At 47.8% G+C, this 20,526-nt stretch overlaps 1 protein-coding gene across 12 annotated transcripts in view; it reads right to left on the bottom strand.

The window, feature by feature from the left end:
• Positions 1-20,526, bottom strand: part of TLN2 (talin 2) — a 435,837-nt gene that overhangs the window by 28,615 nt on the left and 386,696 nt on the right. For all 12 annotated transcript variants that reach the window (XM_073877134.1, XM_073877137.1, XM_073877133.1 and 9 more), the window contains 6 exons: positions 18,383-18,549; positions 17,297-17,480; positions 14,050-14,175; positions 13,730-13,846; positions 10,831-11,016; positions 6,911-7,018 (listed from right to left, as the gene is read on the bottom strand). In XM_073877134.1, the coding sequence (XP_073733235.1) occupies positions 6,911-7,018; positions 10,831-11,016; positions 13,730-13,846; positions 14,050-14,175; positions 17,297-17,480; positions 18,383-18,549 (888 nt within the window). The remainder of the gene's footprint in view (positions 1-6,910; positions 7,019-10,830; positions 11,017-13,729; positions 13,847-14,049; positions 14,176-17,296; positions 17,481-18,382; positions 18,550-20,526) is intronic.

Raw genomic sequence — 20,526 nt, 5'->3', positions numbered from 1 at the left:
TATCTGCCATGTATCCATGAGGTACACAAGTTAATAAATTTGTTTTTCTCTTGTTAATCTGCCTTACTACATAGGCAAGAACTCAGAAGGGTTGGGAGAAAATTATTTTTCCTCCCCTTATACTGGGATATAACCCTAAAAATAATTTGATAACCTGTGCAAACAGAAACATTCAATTCATGTTATATGTTTATTTGAGAAATAAGATATATTTTGGTTTTCCTTTTCTGTTTTTTCAAGTCCTATCTGTTCTTTTTGTTTCAACTCTGCAGCACTGTTTTCTAAGAACACACATTTGCCTCCCTCTCCAGACATTGTTATGAAAATGACATGGCAAACCACACCCTAAGAGAAACTATTTAAAACAACAACAACAACAACAAAACCCCAAAAACCTAGGGGCACCTGGGTGGCTCGGTCAGTTAAGTGTCTGACTCTTGATTTTGGCTCAGGTCATGATGTCAGGGTCATGGAATCAAGTCCCATATCAGGCTCCATGCTGAGCGTGAAGCCTGCTTGAGATTCTCTCTCTCCCTCTCTCCCCTCTCCCCTCCCCTGCTTGCACGTGCATGCTTTCTCTCAAAAACAAAACCCAAAACCAAAAACCAAAAAACAAAAAAAATAACAACTTGTATCTAGAAAATAGAAAGTTCTACAAGTTCCATAATTGGACAAATAAAAAATAGGCAAAAGATCTGAACAGGCACTTCATAAAAAAAGACAGAGAAGGTAAACAGGTGCATAAAAAAGATACTCAACATTGTAAATTAAAACTACAGTGAGATACCACTACACACCCACTGGAATGGCTAAAATTAAAAAGATGGACCATTTCACGTGTTGACAAGGGTGTGGAGCAATTGGAACTCTAATACACTGCTGGAGGAAATGTAAAATAGTACGACGACTCTAAAAAAGTTTCCTAAATGGGGTGTCTGGGTGGCTCAGTCGGTTAAGCGTTTGCCTTCGGCTCAGGTCATGAGCTCCGCATCGGGCTCCCTACTCAGTGGAGAGTCAGCTTGTCCTTCTTCCTCTGCTGCTCCCCCTGCTTGTGCTCTCTATCTCTCTGTCAAATAAATAAATAAAATCTTAAAAAAAAAGTTTCCAAAAAACAAAAAAAATGCATACCCTATTTTATAAATATTCCACATCTAGGTATTTGTCCAAGAGAAATGAACACATACAGGCTCAAAGACTTGCATAGAGAATGATCTTGGCAGCTTTATTTGCAATAATCAAAAGACTGGAAACGACCTAAATGTCCATCATTAGGTGAAGAGTTAAGTATGGCATATCCAGCTGATGGAATATTACTTAGCAATAAAATGGGACAAATTATTGATACATCTAACAACACGGATGGAACTGAAAATGTTGATGCTGAGTGACAGAAGCCAGACAAAAAGGAGTCCATGCTATACATTCCATTTATATAAAAGTCTAGAAAATGCAACCAAATGTATAGTAACAAAAAGATCAGCAGGTGCCTAGAAATTCTGAGGAGTAATGCACACCTTTGTTATTTTGATTGTGGTGATGCTTTCCCAGATGTATTCAGAGATCAATATTCAAACTGCACACTTTAAATATCTGTTAAGTATATGTTAGTTATGCTTCAAAAAAGCTGGAAAAAAGTTAGGGGTGTGGTGGGTAAGTTCACTTACATCATCAAAGTGGAGTGATTAAAGACTTCTGTCTTTGAAAGAGAGCTGGAGGGAGAGAGAGAGAGAGAGAGAGAGAACCACTCCTGCATGTACTCCGGCTCTGAGAAAGGAACAAGCCCTATGGTAAAGTATCTGATTCAGATAAGGCAAGAGGAAAGGAGTTCTATTTTTATTCTGCCGTTAAGTCAACATGATTCCTAATAGCAGACAAGAGACAGAACCAAATTAAAGCTCTGCTAGTGGAAACAGGGGTAATTTTAAGCCTGTCAAAGATCTCACATTGTGGTTGAGCAGCAATATTGAAGTGTGATTACTGCAGAGGCAATGTGGCTGCCCCTAACCCTGCAAAATCCTCTAGGACAAACCAGCAAATGGCAAACTCGGGAGGCCAACACTGCTCAAGTGGGCATGTCTAAAGCTTCAGAAAGCAGCTCCCTGGGCAGCAGGGACAGGGCTCTGCCTAAATTGGATCCCATTATCTGTTGATGGCTAACTGGATTCTCCAAAGAAAAGGATTACCCAAGCAGGGGTTGTTGATTTGGTCTCTCAATTCCTAAAGGATCCGGCTGGGCACTGGGTTCTGGGGACCCTCTTAACAGCTTAAGGAACTTCTGTGTACGTGCACTGCTGTTTCTTTGATGATGGTAGTGGGAGGCAGAAAATGGACTTTCAGCTCCATTGGGTCTAAGGAGGCTAAAATTATGATAGTTATTTGTGCCTAGAGAAAAAAGGAGAATGGGATTGATAACTGATACAAAATTATTGATATATCTAAATTTTTTAAAAATAAGGATCTGAACCGAATAGGACAAAACATTAACAAAGTTAATTAATTAACGATGGTGGGCATATGGATATTGATACGGTGTTCCCTATTTTTAAGCCTTTTCTAAAGTAAAATCTGAAATATACAAATCAGCCAAAAAAGAATCTTTGGCTCTAAGATATTTAACCTGAACAAAGCGAAAGCATCATAATTTCCCCCACATTTTGATGTGCCTAAATTTAAGAAAAGCAGCTCACTAAAGAAGATCCCTGAACCTCCTGGTACTGCCTGAAAGTGACCTCAATTTATTTCTGTAAAATTGTTGGACACCATCTCCAAGCCTTAGTTTCTACCTTTTCTCTTTCTCCTTTTGTAAGAACTGGACAACGATCTAGCCTTTCTTCAGCTTCCAGGAGTCTTACTAGCTCTCTTTGATCAATTAAAACAAGAGGTCACCTTTACAAGAGATCCAAGAGGACTATCCTAAGATATCGCGTTACACTTTGGATTTAGGTTTAATTGCTTTGCAGAATGGAGATGCTGTAGCCATCCTATTACTCATGGTCCTCCCACGAAGATGAGAGAATGAAGAGGCGAACGGGATGGGGCGTGCACGTGTGTGTGTGTGAAAATCACTAGTTTAACTGCTTCTTTATTCATCACCCTCAAATAGTTCATCTCAGTATCTGAAATGAACGTGAGTTTCCCTGTTTGTGCCTCTCCGTTTTCCCTATTTCTTGCTGGGTTCTCCACCAGTACCGGCCTTTGCAGTCTTGTGGCTCCTGGGCATACAATCCTTACTTGGCCTTACTCTTGGCCTCATGTTAGCCCAGATTTCTTCCCAGTCTGCCTGGGAGGAAGAATTAGGGCTAACAATGTGAGACATGAACTTATTCTCAGCTGAAGGCCCAAGAAAACCAAAAATGTCCATAGCGCGGGTGCAAGAATGCCATCACAGGGCTTCTGCAATTTTCAGTTACGAACTTGTATTTTTCCTATAGTTATGATAATCCCCTGGAAAGGCTTGCTTTCTTGTTGTATTTTTCTTAGAAAATAACCTCCAAAGAGTACAACTAGCTTTTTTAAAGAGACAAAAATAAGTATATGAACAAGTAAATGTATGATGCTAATTCATTCGTATTTCCCTGGAAGTCAGAACCATCAGCACATGTCATCAAGAGGCAAAAACATCCTTGCAAAAGATGAGACAAATCCTGCATGTTTTGTGAAATTTTCAGTGCCATTGAGCTTCTCTTTCTATTCATGATTTCATTTTAGCTCTAGCTACCTTCACACCATGTACCTCAAAACAGCTATGGGGAAACAGGACATTTCTCTTTCTACCGGGGTCACAATGATGATGATTGTATAGAAAACTCAGATGACAGGCTTTTAACAGACACATCCACCATCCAAGTTTATAACACATAAGGCTTAATACAAGTCCTGTTTCTCTAATAAATACAAGGAAAAATACATAACAGAAAACCAATCAACTAATTTGAGCAGCCACCAGGGAAGCACATCTGCTACAAAGTGCAACTGCCCTTGGCAGGCCCAGAAAAAGAAGGGAGTGGTTGCTCCTCGTCTTGCCAACCTCTGGCCCCCGCAGTTAAACCTCCCCAATCACAGGCGATGTGGAGCTTCCATGCAGCGAGTGTCCTTCTTTCTGTTGGAGAAAAACCTGATGATGATCCTTAGGGCTGATGCCTGACATAGTAATTAAGTGGCCATAAAGCTGGGGTCTCTGAATGTGTGGACTGGGAATGGCTCCTACGTCTTCCCTAATGTTCATGGAGGCGCTGGATCCCTTGGCCTCTTCTTGGGCAAAGAGGCCAACCACCTACCCACCCACCCTGGGGCCCTGTCTTTTGCTCGCCCAAACAAGGTGGGCATGGAGAGGAGAGGTCGGAGGAGAGGAAATGCTTTGGTGGATGTGGCACCTGGTTCCCAGATAGCGGCAAAGGGCCTAGAGTCGGCCTGAGGTTGGGGAGAGGACCCCGTGAGGATTCCACTTTTCTTCCCCGCTGGGGAAACTTCTCGAACACTGGCCCTTGACCCTCCTCATGAGGGCAGAACTCCTCTCCCAGATAGAAGTTTTCTTGTTGCTGGAGAGTGAAATGAAAGATCTTCACTCCACTGAACACCCTAATGGCTGTTGCCTCCTTTTTATCCAGGTTTGTGGGTTTGCCAGATACACAGCTGGAGGTGACCCCTCTGCGGAGACACTCCTGTTAAATGGCTCATCAAGAGCCAACGTGGACAGCACCATCCTGAGGGCTGCATGGGCAGGGCCTGGACCTACAGGCGCCGGGTAAGTTAGCAATCCTGCACAGATCCAGACACAGGAGCTGGAAGAAATACTGTTCACCCAAGAAATGGAGGTGGGGGAAAGGGGTAAAATGAGGACCCCTCCTTTGAATGAATAAGAAAATCCCAGTATCACTTCCCTTCCAACAAACGAATAAGAAAAAAGGGCGAGAGACAGAAAGCAAGACGGGAAATGTGCATCGTGTGGGCAGATTTCAATGAAGTGTGTGCAGCAAGTTGAGTGCAGCCACAGAGCCCGGGGCTCCTGACACCCTCACTGATTCCTTACACTGTTTAACATCTGAGGAAACTCAAGTCCGGATCAGACAGTAGCCACGTGGCTACTTATGTGGCAGAGTTGGGATCTGGACACAAAGCTTCTAAACCTAAGCCTACCACTGTTTCTGCTGTAATCTCTAATTTTCAGATAGAACAAGGTTCTATTCTAAGTGACTAAGACTACTGTCCCACCAAGAAAGAAAAACCACCTTTTGGAGGCCTTGCTGGCTTCATTTTCCTGCTAAGCATGCTCACAGACTGAACACTTGAACTATGTTCTAACACAGAAAGAGGGTTTGGCTGGAGAGGCTCATGCCTGTGAACACTGACCAGCTAAGACGTTCGTTTCCAGGTTCTCATGCAATACACTGCTTTCTGTTCACAAGAGTTCAGGCTTGGGAACTCAGTGTTAGTAAACCACAGACTGCCTCCTCTCACAAAAGATACACTTTCACATGGACCATGCTTAATCTGGGTGAAGAATAAAAGTACTGCTCCCTAGGAGACCTAAAATGCTTCATATCAGAAGGTAATTTAATTTAAAAAATTTTTTTTAATTTAAATTCAATTTAGTTAACATATAGTGTCTTATTATAGTTTAAGGGGAAAATTCAGTGATTCATCAGTTGCATACAACACCCAGGGCTCATCACATCAAGTGCCCTCCTTAAAGTCCATCACCCAGTTACCCCATCTCCCCATCCACCTCCCCTCCAGCAACCCTCAGGTTATTTCCTATAGTTAAGAGTCTTTCATGGTTTGCCTCCCTCTCTGTTTTTGTCCTATTTTATTTTTCCTTCCCTTCAAAGGTAATTTAATTTTAAGGTGGCAGTGAAATGCTAGAATGAACACAGGGCTGGAGATAGTAAGAATTGGGATTTGGTCCCAGGTCTGTCTTAGTAGCTGAGTGACCTCCACCAAGGGGTCACACTTCTCTGGATCCTTCCTTTGCCCTGCTAGCCTGATGTGGTAGTGCAAGGACAAAATGAAAAATTTCAGTGCCCCACAAATGAAAGGCTTATGGTTCTCTGTGGCCTGTTGATTTTTTTTTTTTTTAATAGGTTTGGGAAGAACAAACAGTGATGGAATGTGGGACATCATCAATTCTCTTCTGGGGTTGTCTCTGACTCCTGAACAAATTCTCTTGGGGCTTGCCCCAGACCTCCCATGGTTCTAAATGTAGTTTCCGGGACTTGACAGGGATAGACATACAGCAAATATATTTTTCGGATGTGCACGGTTTGGCCCTTAGGACTGCAGGGAGCCAAGCCACCCTAAGAACTGGGATTGTCAGTGCAAGCCTGAGGTTCTTGGGTGGACAGTGCCCCTAGCCATGACCACTCACCCCCCACTGGTATCCTCCCTAACAGCCTTCCTTCCCAGCTCCATGTGGGCATTTCCAGACGTCAGAGGAAGGAAAGCATTCTTAGTGTGGCCTAAGGTATTCATTCAAGGACTGGAGGAAGTCACAAGAGGCTGGTAGGTCACCTGCAGCACTGTGATGTTTTTCCTTAACTTGTCATGGAGCCTAGTGTGGCTCCTTCTGGAGACTTCCCTGTCCTTGAAGGATGGACTGGGCTCTTCCTAACAGGACCTGCCAATACTGTTTCTTTGGTGGCTTTGCCTGTCCCACCCTCTTGCATGCTATTCTTGCCTCTTTGGTGTAAAGAGAGCCTGGCTCTCCTGGATGCTAACTACAACTTCTTCTAGACCCTTCTTTTATCTTGGTGTGCTGGAGTAGTGCGATGCTGGACACTTTCCAGCACGGTCCAGCCCCAGACTCATAAGGGGAGCCTGCACAATGCTCTATGAGGTATTTTCCCAAGGAAAGCATGGTCTGCATCTGACGTAGCTCCTCTCCAGCCCTGGCCCGGCCGATGCCCCTCCTCACCACCAAGACGTGCTCGAGAAGGTCCAGGTAGCCGAGGGTGCACTCTGTCCCGTACCGCAAGGCTCTGGTGCGCACCTCCTCACTGACATCAGGGTGGAAGGATGCTTGCTGGAGAGAGAAAGGAACATTGACATCTTAAGACAGGAAGAGCCAGGTGGTGAATGGGCCAAGGGGTGAGGGGGGTCAAGCGCCCAGTAGCACAAAGCAGCCCTGCACCCATAGGTAGGAGACCTCGATTCTAGAATTCCCTCTGCCTCCACCCTCAGTGACCTCCCTGAGAAACCTTTCCCGACTCCCTGGATAGAGAAGGTAGCCCTCCTCCGTGTTCTCCTCCACAGTAAGTTCTCAATGGTTTTAACTTGCCTTTTTTAGTGCCCTGGAGCCAGACAAAAGCACAGGAATCAGGTCCCCTTTTCTTCCTTTCTCCCTGCCCCCTTTTACTGAAATGTAAGAAATTCCACATGCACTAAAAAGTCCAGGGAAGATTCATGATTAAGGCTCACAGCAGGAGATCTACTGTTCGGGGTCTGCCTGCCTTTCTCCAGCAGCCTGAGGGGTCCTGAAGCCCCTCTCTGTCCACAGGCTGATCACACTCAGGTCCTCACTCTGTGGCCTGACCTGCCCTCACAATGTCACCCACCGGGGGCCCTCTGGCTCCTGGGAAACTTTAGACAGTAAGCTCCCCACTGCCCTCAGAGGGGCCAGAACTAACTCACCTCACATTATACACGGTGAGATAACCAAACAAGGACATATGGTTAATATAGCATCCTGTGTTTTTTTTTTTTTTTTTCACTTGTGACCTGTCAGTTTCATTCATTCCTGATATATAGGGTGGCACACCTATTCACAGGGTTACCAGATTAATTACAGTTAACCCAGTTACACCTGAATTTTTAATAAATACAAAATTTTTAATATAAGTTTGAGAAACCCTATTTTTTATTTGCTAAATCGGGCAACCCTTCCCAGCCTTTCTTCGGAAAGAACCTGGGGCTTACCAGAACATATAAAAGAGAAAACTGCAAATAAATTACAAATCAGCACATATATGAATCACACATTAGGATAAAAAGTCAAAGTGGAGGGGATTAGTGACTAGCCCTTCCTGTCTGTTCCACTCAAGAGGATTGAAGAGTGCTGGTGGGAACCCCTGTGGGGCTCTCCTCTCACCTGCTCCCCCAACACACCCCAGAAGGGGTGGGGATACTCTGAGTGGCCAGCATCTATCCTTTCTGAGCTCAGTGTTGCCCATCTGAGGACTGATGGGCCACGCCTATGACCACGACCGTGTTTTACTCGTCCTTGCTCCCCTGTGTCTCCAAGCGTGAGGATGGAGCCCATGACTGGGGGGAGACACGGGCTATGATGCTACCAAATGTCACTTCTAGTGGGCAGCACGGAAGACCCCCATTTAGACTTGTGTGGGGACTGAGGGTGGGCGCTCTTGCCCACCGATGGCGGCTTTAACTTCGCAGAACTCTTTGGGAGAGCCATCTGGCAAGAATCAAAATGTCCTACCATCTGACTAATTCTACTCCTGGGAGTCCTGCCTAAGGAAATTATCCAAGGCACAGAAAAAACAGGTATGCCCAAAGATGTTCACGGCAGTCGAGTTTAAAGTACAGATAAGAAATGCAGACAACCTAAATATCTGATAATAGGGTAAGATTATACTCATTCAGAGTATTAGTGGTCATTAAGGACTCTGTTCTAATAACTCATCCCAACGTAGCAACAGCCAGATGACCTTAGTTGTAACAGTTGATTGTATTGTATCTAATGCAGACACACATAGGCACAAGAAAGTAAGACAAGAAACGGGAGAATTAACTTTAGGGTGTAGGGAAGCCCTTTCTCCACCTGAGGAATTAGTGTAATCCTCTCTTTCTGAGAAAATGAGCCAGTAGGTAACTTACTGCACTTTCATTTTTGGCCTAGCCACCCTGCGCAGCCCCAAAGGCAGTGCTCCAATAGGGCAACTTGGCCCTCTGCCTGGATCTAAGGGTTTTTTTTCGATCCACCACTCAGTACCCCTGGTTTTCTATATATTCCTTACTGCATGCCCTTTCTGGAAAGCTGCCTCATTTCCTCTCTGCAAAAGGAAGGGGACCGAAGGAAATGCCAATGTCAGTAAGTCGGCTGAGTAAGTCCTATCCTAACGGGAGTCTCAGGGCTCAGCACTGGGACTCTTGTCATCCAAGTCTGGCTTTGAGGTATGAAGCTCTGGCTGTTATTTTGTCCTGCCAAGTCAGGATGGCCTGATCTGGGGGCAGGACAACAGAGAGGAGCAGACGCTGGGCAAATGGCGCCTGTACTTGGATCCTTGCCCTCCTCCCCTGAGAACAGGGCTATGTGTATTACAAACAGACTTGTAAATCTGAGCTACCTTCCATTCTCACCTTAATCCGTTTAATTTCCCCTTTTCATCTCATGTCTGTAACATGGAGACAAAGCACCAGTCACTCATCAACCTCAGTGTCCTTAAGCATTAATGGCTGGGAGGCCGTGGGCAGCAGAAAGAGACAGGCCATGGAACCAGAGGACCTGGTTTCAGTTCTAGTTCTGAGAGTAAAGAGCTGTGTGACCACGGTCATGCCACATAATCTCGCCAAGCCTGTTTCATCATCCATCAAATTGGGATCACTCCCCTTGCCCTTCCCATCCAGGATCAAAAGACAGAATCTGCAGGAGAGCCTTCCGCAACGGTGAGGCGCCCTGCATGCACACCGTGGTGGCATTCAGGCCTATCCTGCTAGGTAAGTATTATTCTCTGACGGAGGCGGTAACCCCTCTGGGAATTGTCACTTCTGACAGGGCAGATCCCAACTGCAATCCTAATTGCAAATACCCGTGGCCTCAGGAGGGTCTAAACTCCCTGGCCCAGCACACGCGGCCCCCCATGAAAGCGTCCCTCCCACCTCGCCACCCTCTCCCACTTTCCCCAGCCCCCTGTGTGCTGCCCTCGCACACCCATCCCTTCGGGCCGGCTGCCTCACCCTCCCACTACCCAGTTACCTCGAACACATCCTACTCGCCCTGAAGATCCCCTGAGAGGCCATCAGTTGGACCTTGCACGAGCTCTCCCACCCAACTGACTTGACCGCAAAGAATAGCCCCGTCTCCTCAGACCCCAGGCTGCCACAGCTGCTTCTGTAACTTCTGTGACCTGTCCCCACCTGCTCACCATGGTCGGGGGTTATCAATGCATCCCTGAGCGGAAGCCAGAGTCCCTGGGACATGGCTGTGCCCAGAAGGGTGAAGGTCTGGGGTGGGGGGCTCTTACGGCTCACTTTCTTGAGAGATAAAGAAACAAAGCTGGTAAAACTCAGGTCCCACCAGCTCCCTCACCAAGGATGGGCTCAGGGCAGCCACCCCGCTTGTCTAGCCTAGGATCAGAGGAGTTTCTGCAAAACGTCTGGGCACAAAGAGAAAGGCAGTTTCCCGAGGTCCTGTTCTGTTCCTCCGACTCACGTCCTCACCCAGTTACGGCAGCACCCCTCCTAGCACAGAATGCCGACCTACGGAGGCAGGAAAGGGGGCAGGCAGAAGCGGGATGCAATTTTCATTCAGAGGGCCAGGAACAAAATGCCACAGGCCCTCTGCCTCTGTCCGAGTGGCCTCCCCTACGCCCTCGCTAAGAAAGCATCCTGCCTACTCAGGAAGAGGAAACATGGGAGGGATAGTCAACCGACCAGCGCCATCCCCTCTCAAACCTAAAACTACCCTCGAGAGCCATCCCCCCGCCCCACCCGGGGCGGATGTGTGCATACCTCCAGCACACGTCTCCTTGCCGAGCGTAAGGTACCGAGCTGCTCCCTTCTCCACGTGGCCGGCCCCTCCCTTTCTCCAGGCTAACCCCAAAACTCAGTCATGACCGAGCATTACCAATCTGCCCAAAACAACGCCAAGGCCTTTACCTTACAAGCCGTCAGCATATCGGACACGGCTTTCCGGCTCAGGTTGGCGGTGGCGACCACGTCCTCCTGTCTGCATGAGTTCCCTGCGGCCACGGCTTTGGCTGTCGCCATGGTGATGCCTTTCGTCATCCTTATCGATTCTTCAGGTGATGAGGTCTTTTCAGGTACCTCTTTGGACTGGAACACCTGGAAGTTAAGAAATACAACAGATGAAAAAAAAAATAACAAAAACCAAAAAAAGGAGGACAAAAATAACTTTCTCTCCTCTGATCGGGCTACTGCTCACTGTCTGAGAATGGAGCCAGCCACAGGAAGAAACCGTCAAATGGCAGGAAATCAGAGATTTAATCTGAGTAATATTATTCTTGCTTTCAAGATTCTAGCACAGATCAGCCTTGCACACCTGTACTCAAGGATTCATGGTCACAAGATGGTGAAGGTGAGGGAGACACGTCTACGGCATTAACGCGTTCGTCTGCACAGAGCGACACCGGGTATTTGTAAACTCTCCTGGGGCAGGTGGTCATGTGCCTCCCCCGTTCCTGACCCTCCCCACCAGTGCTTCAGCAGCTCCGAGAAACTCCGCAGTTCTGATGCCAGTTCCTGCACAGGAGGGACCCTGGATACATCCCTGTGGACTCACCTCTCTCTCTTCTTTAAGAGGGTGTGGGGCTGGGGGAAATGGAGCGTTCGGTTTCTTCTATTCTTAGTCTGTCTTACAAATATAACTGCATAATTGTGTGGAGGCGTTCATGTCGAATGCGCCACAGTGACACTGTGAATTATTTAAAACTACACACACACACACACACACACACACACACACACACACACACACACACCCCCCTCTCTAGAGAAGCTGAAATAAATTAACCATGGTAAGTGAATATTCCACTTTAAAATTCCACCTGTCAATCAAGGCAGCCATTTCTGCTTCAAGCCCATCTGTCTTGTCTCTCTAACATGAGTGACTGGTGCCAGGGCTGTATGTTCAATGTGCACCTGTCCCCCCAAAAGGAGGACTCCTGGACCAGTTGCGGCCACTCTGTCTTCAGCCCTAAGCAACCACCTTTCAGTCAGGTAGTTTCTCCTGGGGCAAAGGGGAGAACCCAAGCCAGCATCCCTGCCATGGGTTAAGAAGCATCAAACATGACCACCCCTCTAGAAATGGGCAGCTACAATTAAGCTGAATGCTAAAGTGGAACGGATGCCACGTGTATGGAGCCCTTCACAATAATGTGGCCCACGTGGCACATGTTCCTTTGGAAACTTCCTATGTCCACAGAAACACACAACCCAAGTCAATGCCGGACCACACTGGTATACGGAGGTTGACCATGTGTAACTTTCCAGGAGAGCTCTGAATTTCCAATCTCCTCTACTGTTACCACTAGCCCCAGCCACGCCTCCCAGAATGTGGGGCCAGACTTTCGATAGGAAACATCTAGCCAATGTAGGCAGGTAAGCGTCAGGCAGCAGTGCTTAAAGACACCGCCTACGATTTTTAGTTTCTTCTTTGTGTGAGAACCAAGTATAATGCCGACCAAGACTGGTTTCATTAAAAACAGGACAAGAGAACCCAAGGCTCCATCACCAAACCCCAAAAGAACTGCTGGTTTCTATTGCTGATCCACAGGGGCTTTCAGCCTTCCTAGGTGACCCTCTATAGATGCAGAATAACCGGCAGCGGGCGCCCGGTGGCTCAGTTGGTTAAGCGACTGCCTTCGGCTCCGGTCACGATCCCGGAGTTCCGGGATCAAGTCCCACATCGGGCTCCCTGCTCAGCGGGGAGTCTGCTTCTCCCTCTGACCCTCTTCCCTCTCGTGCTCTCTCTCTCTCATTCTCTCTCTCAAATAAATAAATAAAATCTTAAAAAAAAAAAAATAACCGGCAGCAAAGGCAGGACCCCCCACACCCCGCCCCAAAAGAGAACTTGAATCTATGATCAGACCTCCTCTGAGAAAGAAACCTTTGTTTGAAACCACTCATTTTCAGCATATTTCTATTTCTAGGGATTAGGATGAGTCAATCCATAACCATCATGGGATCACAAGAACGGACAGTATCCAGATCACAGGGACACCAGGACACCCTCACTCTGCAACGCTGGAATAAGGCAAGAAAGAACGCGTGGGCAATCTCTCTGAGATCCCAGGATTGCCAACAGAAGGACGCTGAATTTTAAAGGGAAGTGTCTCAGGTAAAGGCATCCAGGTTTCTCTACTAGGGAACCTCAAACACCAGAATCTGTATGCGTGCAGCAATGGGAGCTGTTGCTGACAAACAATGGGAATCAAGAGGTGCTGTGTGTGGCTCTGTGCTGCAGACGCACCATTTAAGTTCAAGGTGAAAGCAAACAGCGACATGGAGTTTTCCCTTTGCCAGGAATCTTCTGTAATGCTTTTATTTCATGCTCCGATTTTAGTGGAATTAAACCTGAATAGTCCTACATGATACATTTTAATTAATTTCTTTTTTTTTTTTAAAGATTTTATTTATTTGACAGAGAGAGACACAGTGAGAGAGGGAACACAAGCAGGGGGAGTGGGAGAGGGAGAAGCAGGCTTCCCGCCGAGCAGGGAGCCCGATGCAGGGCTCGATCCCAGGACTCGATCCCAGGACTCATGATCTGAGCCGAAGGCAGACGCTTAATGACTGAGCCACCCAGGAGCCCCAATTTTAATTAATTTCTTAATTACAAATCAATCGTAGCCAAACTCTGACATGGTCAGTTATGCACAGGGCCTCAAGGATACAAAGCTACCAGCAGGCAGGTGAGCGGGCCTCCCTAGCTCCGGCACTCTAGGTAAAACCTCTTTCTGCTACAGATCTCAGAGAAGTGTTTTGGGGTCAGTTCTTGCACAGGGGTGCCCGAGGGAGGTGACTGCTGGCTCCTTACCGTGAGCTCCTGTTTCATGTACTCGATTGTGGCCTCAAGCGCCCGTGTGCCCCGGGTGGCCTCGTCCTCCACCGCCTTTACAGTCTTGAGGAGGGAGGTGACATTGGTCACCATCACCTGCATAGGAAGGAGAGGCCGAGAGAAAGTGAGGAGCACACTGAGGTCCACTTCCCGCTCCTTTTAGTTCCAGATCTGATGCCATGAGCAAAACCACTGTGAAGTGAGGAAGGAGCTCAGACGCATACGCTCCCATTATTCTTGTTTCTCTCACTATACAACTCCCCCTCCACGCCTGCCCCTGACTTGGGGCCCCACTCTACCTTGGCGGCCCCCTTGAGCTGGTACATGGAGGGGTCATCAGCAGGCTTGCTGGCAGCTCCCTTGGTAGCGCCGATCAGATCTGAAAGGGCCTTGGCCACATCTTTGATGGCATTGATCAACACCACCTGAAAGAAAGCAGAGAGCCCAGGTGAGTAGCCCCAGCCGTCATCTCCTGGTCTCACCAAGAGCACAGCCCGGGGGCCAGGTCTCTATCTCTGCAGCTCTCAAGCCCACAGCAAGGCAGATTCTCCAGGAGCCACCCCTGAAGATGCTGATGCAGGAGTCTCCCCAACGGACACTGACGCTGAGCCAGAATACAGACCCCATGTATGCTCAGCATGTTCAAACACCTCCTGGCTGGCAGCTCTGATGACAAGTCACCTAGGAAAGGATGCAGGCAGCGAAGCAGACCCCTGAGAGCCAACACCACTCACGGACACCCTGAACTGGTAACCAAAACCATGGAGAACCAAATGCTAGCCTCACACCCTGGCCTGCAAGGCCTCTGCAGCAGCCTGCCAGCATCTCCGGCTTTGGTTCCTAGGATTCTGTGACCTACTTAACATGCGACAGGCAGATGGGTCTGCCTTTCTTCCCCAAGGCAAATCCCACTCATTCCTACTTCAGGGCCTCTGCTCTTGTTCCTCTCTCTGCCTGGAACCCGGCTCTTCTCATCAGTCAGGTCTCAGCTCACATGTCAGGCCCTCAGACACCTTTCCCGACCACCCCCAACCTGAAATTCCATCATCGTGTCCTGTTTTCTTTATAGCACTTATCAGTATGTGGAATTACGGTCTTCCTCCCCGAAGTGGAGGTAAGCTTGAGGAGGGCCAGCCTGCACTTCCGCCTGTTGTGTTTTGCACTCAGAACAGGGTCTGGCACGTTACAGGCACTCAGGAAAATACTCATGGAATGACCAAATGGACAGGTACACACCCTAAGAACATTGGAAAGAATACGGTATCTCCACTTTTGTCATTGAGCAGAGACCACAGGCCATCTTTACAGGTGCTGGACCTGGGGTCCGAAGCCCCAGCCATACTTCGGGATGACATGACAAGACCTGCCTTACATTTAAGTCTTCTTAACTCCTACTTTGGTAACAGCAACAGTTTCCCTTTACTGAGCGCAGTGTTCCAGGTGCTGAGCCACGCATGCCACCCATGAACTTCCTTCATCCTCGCCACTGCCATTCCAAGTGGTAACTACGATGCTCCTGTCCACACACCCAGGGCCTGGGATTCACACGCTAGTCAGCGTTGATCCCAAGAGTCATGGTCTTAACCTTCACACTCGCTTACACTCTAGGGCTCTGGCTCCTCACGTACAAATGGCGTTAGCAGCACCAGCCCTATCTCACGGCAGGGCTGCGAGGGTGACCGCATAACGTACATGAAAACCCATCAGAAACTCGTGTCCCCGACGGCTAAGAGCACAGTGACACTTCGCCTCTGCCTCTCCCACTCTCTTCAGCTCTGTCCTGTGCCTTCTCACCCCCAGGGTGCATGGAACCTCTGAAACCACAGGGCAGGTCAGGGCGTGACGGGGCTCCTGAGGAAGGGCTGACAGGTAAGCTGTCTGCTTCCGGCCATCGCAGCAGTGAGTGGAGAGCAAGGGACAGCAAGCAAAGGTTGCTGTCAACACCCAGTGTGCGTGGTCCCGTCCCTGGTCACTAGGAACTGACTGGCAAGTAGGCACATTTTTGTGAGGGGATATTTTCCACTAGAAGTCTCAGTAGAAGCTCCAGTGGACATCTAGACCATCTGGGCGTCAAGACTCTAAACAATTTGATACACTTCTCTGTGTTCAAAGATTTAAACCCTCCCCGGCCTGTTCACTTTTCCTCAAGGGGAGCCAGGCTCAGAGAGAGTGGATTCCAACCCCACTGAGCGTTTTCAAGCTTTGCCTTCCTCCATGGGGGTAAGAACAATACCACAGACAGGGATTTGTGTGAATGCTTCGAATTCCAGAGGGCAGCCAATCTGAGCTTGGATGTTATCAGAGAGAAATCGGGCAGCAGGAGTAAAATGGCCACACGTGGAACGTTTCCTCATGGAGCTCTGCTCCACTGGAGGATGTCGGGCAGAGGAGGGTCATGGCCACACGGGAGCAAAGCTGGTGGCCTTGTGTGAACCACAACAGTAACTGTCGTCAGCCTGGCACTGGATGGTAGGCAGCTTCCTATCCAGTTTTGTCCCCATGGGCCAAAAAGACGAGTTAATGGAGTGTGGTTTAAGCAATAAAAACTGAGGTGTGTGCCATCTGACGGTCCTGGGATAGGCAGAGCAGATGGGTTTTAGGTTCTGCCCTTGGGAATGGGGAGAGTCTGTTACTGGTGGCCCTGGCTGGCTCTACGTTCAGTACATATTTGTGGAACATCCACTGTGCTGTGCTGGGTGCTTAGCTTCCAAAGATCCACAACTGTGGGTGCTATCCCCGAGGAGCTGGGGGTCCAGGCTGAGGACGAAGGAGCAGGCAGGTAACATCGGTGACATGGTTAAATCCAAAGCAGAGTTACAGCAGCACAGAGCCCTAGCCCAACCCCAGCTACTCTCTCCCCTCCTCCTCTGAAGTGCTGTCTCTGCACGCCGGCCTCCTCTCTTTACCCTCACCTGGCCACGCCCCACCAAGAGCCCCTGCTGGGGTGGCCACTGGCCTCCATGGTACTGGGACCATGACCAGTGGCCAGCTCTCAGACCCTCCTTTTCCTGACAACTCAGCTGTGTCTGGAGGGCTGAAACACGCCCCCAATATCAGGAGCCCTGGCTTTCCTCCCACCCGTTGCTGTTGCTTCTCCATCTCCCTAGGCATCTCTTTCTCCTTACTCTGGTCTTGAAGGGTGGCCTCCTCAGCTCTGCCTTGAATCCCCCTTTTCCTCTCGCCCCATGCTCTTCCTCTCCTGTGGTTGCAGTCACCATCTGTACGGCAACAACCCGTGAATCCATGCCCCCATCCCCGTGCGGGCTTATGCCCCCTCTCTAGTTCTACCTGCGGGCCCTCCGGCACCGAACTCACCTGAACTCACCTCCCACCCAAGCCCGCTCTCCCTCCAGGGAGCCACCGTCCACTCGCTGATCTCGCCTGTGACGTAGAGTCTCTCCTGGCCTGCTCCCTCGCTCTTATATCCAAATGCTCACTGTGCTCAATTGTTCACCAGTCATCTCTATGCCCAGAGCTGCCACCGTCTGCGCCACTCTCCTGCCAAACCCTAAACTGCGGACGCACCCCCACCCCCACCACTGGTACCTGTGTCTCAGGGTCGTCAGAGCCCAGGCTGGCGGCCCCCAGCTTGACCACCTCAGCGAGCTGGGTGATGGTGGCTGCCGACGACTGCGCTGCCTGGGCCAGCTTGTCTGGTGTGGATGCAGCCCCCGACACCAGCAGCTTCGTGTCTTCCACCAAGGCCTTGGCTGTCTTCAGAATGTTCTCCCTGAGGAAGCGGGGAGAGGGACAAAGGGCAGAGCTTGGCTACTGGTAGTTAGGAAGCAAAGAAACCCTTCCTAAGGAATTTTTTGTTAAAGGGCTTTAAAGAACAGAGACGATGGATTTCCCCTTCCTTATCGGGGTGCTTACTGTCTTATGTAGGAAAACATAAGAGGGGGAAGAGGTGAGTCAGCCCGGTATCCATGGAGTCAATTAATTGTAAACTTCAGTGAAAGATTCAGGCCCACCAGTTTGGCCCTCTGCACCCAACCCTGTAGCTCAGTGAGAGGTCAGCTTCTTTCCTTGGTTCCCCCTAAATACTTCACAGCTAAGGGGAGCAGCAAGGTCATCAGAACCCAAAGGGCTGCATCCTGGAGTGGGTGACAGCATTGGTAATCTCCGGGACTAAAGAGACAGGAAGAAAGGTACTGGGCATGTGGCAAGGCTATGGGGGAGGGCTCTCCAGTGGCAGATGGAGACCCCAGCACCAGCCTCCAGGAGCAGGGCCTGAGGAGCCAGCGTGGGACAGACAGCAGGCTCAGAGCCCCACTCTCCTTTATGTCACAGCTAAATGGGCCTGTCCTGGCCACTCCCACTCCCGCTGGGGCTGGGAGCAAATCAGAGGCACATCTCTCTGGCTTGGAAAGTAGAAGATCAAAAAGCTGTCCTCTGCCAGAGCAGGCTGGATTGAGGCTGCCAAAGGCACAAAGCTGGAACATGACTATGTGTTTACAGTTGGCAAATAGGGCTTGTTTTGATTATGTGGTTCACTTTCTCCCCTTGAGCATCTTATTGAAATCAAAATGCGTAACCGCATTTCTGGCTCCTGGGCAGAGTCTCCCAAGTCCCTCAGGCCGGGCTAAATCTCTCCCCATGCAGGAGCCCCCAGGGTGACCTCCACCCCCATACCTGTGGTCTGCAAAGGTCTCATTGTTCTCTGCATTCAGCGTCCCCGCGGTGGCAAACATGATGGTGGTGTCCAGGTCGGCTATAATCCCAGACACTGCAGTGGCGGCTGTGATGCATGCCTGGGTCCCCTTGTTCCCAGCCTGCAGAGCTGATAGCACCAAGGACACCTGTAGGCAGACAGGGGATGTCAAGGCGAATGGGGAAATGGAGAAAATGTAACCCAAAGATTTTCAGACTCAAATATCACTCAAAAAAAAAAAAAACCCACTCAAAAAAATAGAAAAGGATGGAATTCTTCCAAACTCATTTATAAAGCCAAAATTACCCTGATACCAAAACCAGACAAGGGTGCCACAAGAAAAGAAAATTACAGGCCAACACGCCTGATGAACACAGTACAAAAATCCTCAACAAAATATTAGGGCACTGAATTCGACAATACATTTAGAAGGATCATACACCATCATCAAGTGGGATTTACTCCAGGAATGCAATGTGAATTCAACATCCACAGATCAGCCAATGTGATACACCAATAAAGGATAAAAATCTTATGATCGTCTCAGTAGATATAGAAAAAGCATTTGACAAAATTCAACACCCATTGATAATAAAAACTTTCAACAAAGTGGGTACAGAGGGAACATATTTCAACATAATAAAGGCTACATATGACAAACCCACAGCTAACATCATACTCAACGGTGAAAAGCTCAAAGCTTTTCCTCTAAGATCAGGAACAAGACAAGGATTCCCCACCCTTGCCACTTTTATTCAACAGAGTATTGGAAGCCCCAGCCAAAGCAATCCAGCAATTAAAAAAAAAATAAAAGGCATCCAAATTGGAAAGGAAGAAGTAAAACCACCACTATTTGCAGATGGCATACCGTATACAGAAAACCCTAAAGACTCCATCAAAAACTGTCAGGCCCTAATCAATGAATTCAGTAGAGTTGAGGGATACAAAATCAACACACAGAAGTCTTTTGTGTTTCTATAAGCTAATACTGAACTATCAGAGAAATTAAAAAAATAATCCCATTCATACAACTGCATCAAGAAGAATAAAATACCCAGGAATACATTAACCCAAGGGGGTGAGAGACCTGTATATGGAAAACTACAAGACGTTAAAAAAACAAGTTGAAGAGAACACAAATAAATGGAAAGATATTCCATGCTCACAGACTGGAAGAGTCAATATTGTTAAGATGTCCATACTACCGAAAGCTTTCTACAGATCCAACACAATCCCTATCAAAATTCCAATGGCATTTTTCACAGAAATACAACAAACAATCCTAAAATTTCTATAGAACCACAAAAGATCCCGAGTAACCAAAGCAATCTTGAGAAAGAACAAAGTTGGAGGTCTCATGCTCCCTGACTTAAAATTATATTACAAAGCTATAGGAATCAAAACAGTATGATACTGGCATAAAAAACAGATACATGGATCAATGGAACAGAGAGCCGAGAAATAAACCCAAGCGTATACAGTCAATTAATTTATGACAAAGGAGCCACGAACATACAATGGAGAAAGGACAGTCACTTGAACAAATGGTGTTGGGAAAACTGGACAGCTACATGCAAAAAAACCCGAAACTGGACCACTGCTTTACAGTATACACAAAAATTACAGTGTATACAAAAAATTAACACAAAAACTTTAAAATGGATTAGAGATTTGAATGTTAAGACCTGAAACCATAAAACTCCTAGAAGAAAACATAGGCAGTAACCTCCTTGACATAGGTCTTGGTGATGATTTTTAGAATCTGACACCAAAACAAAAGCCAACAAAAGCAAGAATGAACAAGTGGGACTATGTGACACTAAAAAGTTTCTGCACAAGAAAGGAAACCAGCAGCAAAATGAAAAAAGCAACTTACTGATTAAAAAAAATATTTGCAAATCATGTATCTGATAAGGGCTTAACATCGAAAATATATAAAGCATACATACAACTCAATGGCAAAAAAAAAACAACCCAATGAAAAACGGGCAGAAGATCTGAACAGACATTTTTCCAAAGAAGACAAACAGATGGACAACAAGTACATGAAAAGATGCTCATTATCATTAAATATTAAGAAAATGCAAATCAAGACCACAGCGAGATATCATCTCACACCTGCTGG

The sequence above is a fragment of the Callorhinus ursinus genome, unplaced genomic scaffold (genome assembly GCF_003265705.2).
Source record: "Callorhinus ursinus isolate GAN/ISIS: 27379988/994484 unplaced genomic scaffold, GSC_fseal_2.0 scaffold25, whole genome shotgun sequence".
NCBI classification, from domain to species: Eukaryota; Metazoa; Chordata; class Mammalia; order Carnivora; family Otariidae; genus Callorhinus; species Callorhinus ursinus.
This window is presented reverse-complemented; position numbering and strand designations above follow the sequence as displayed.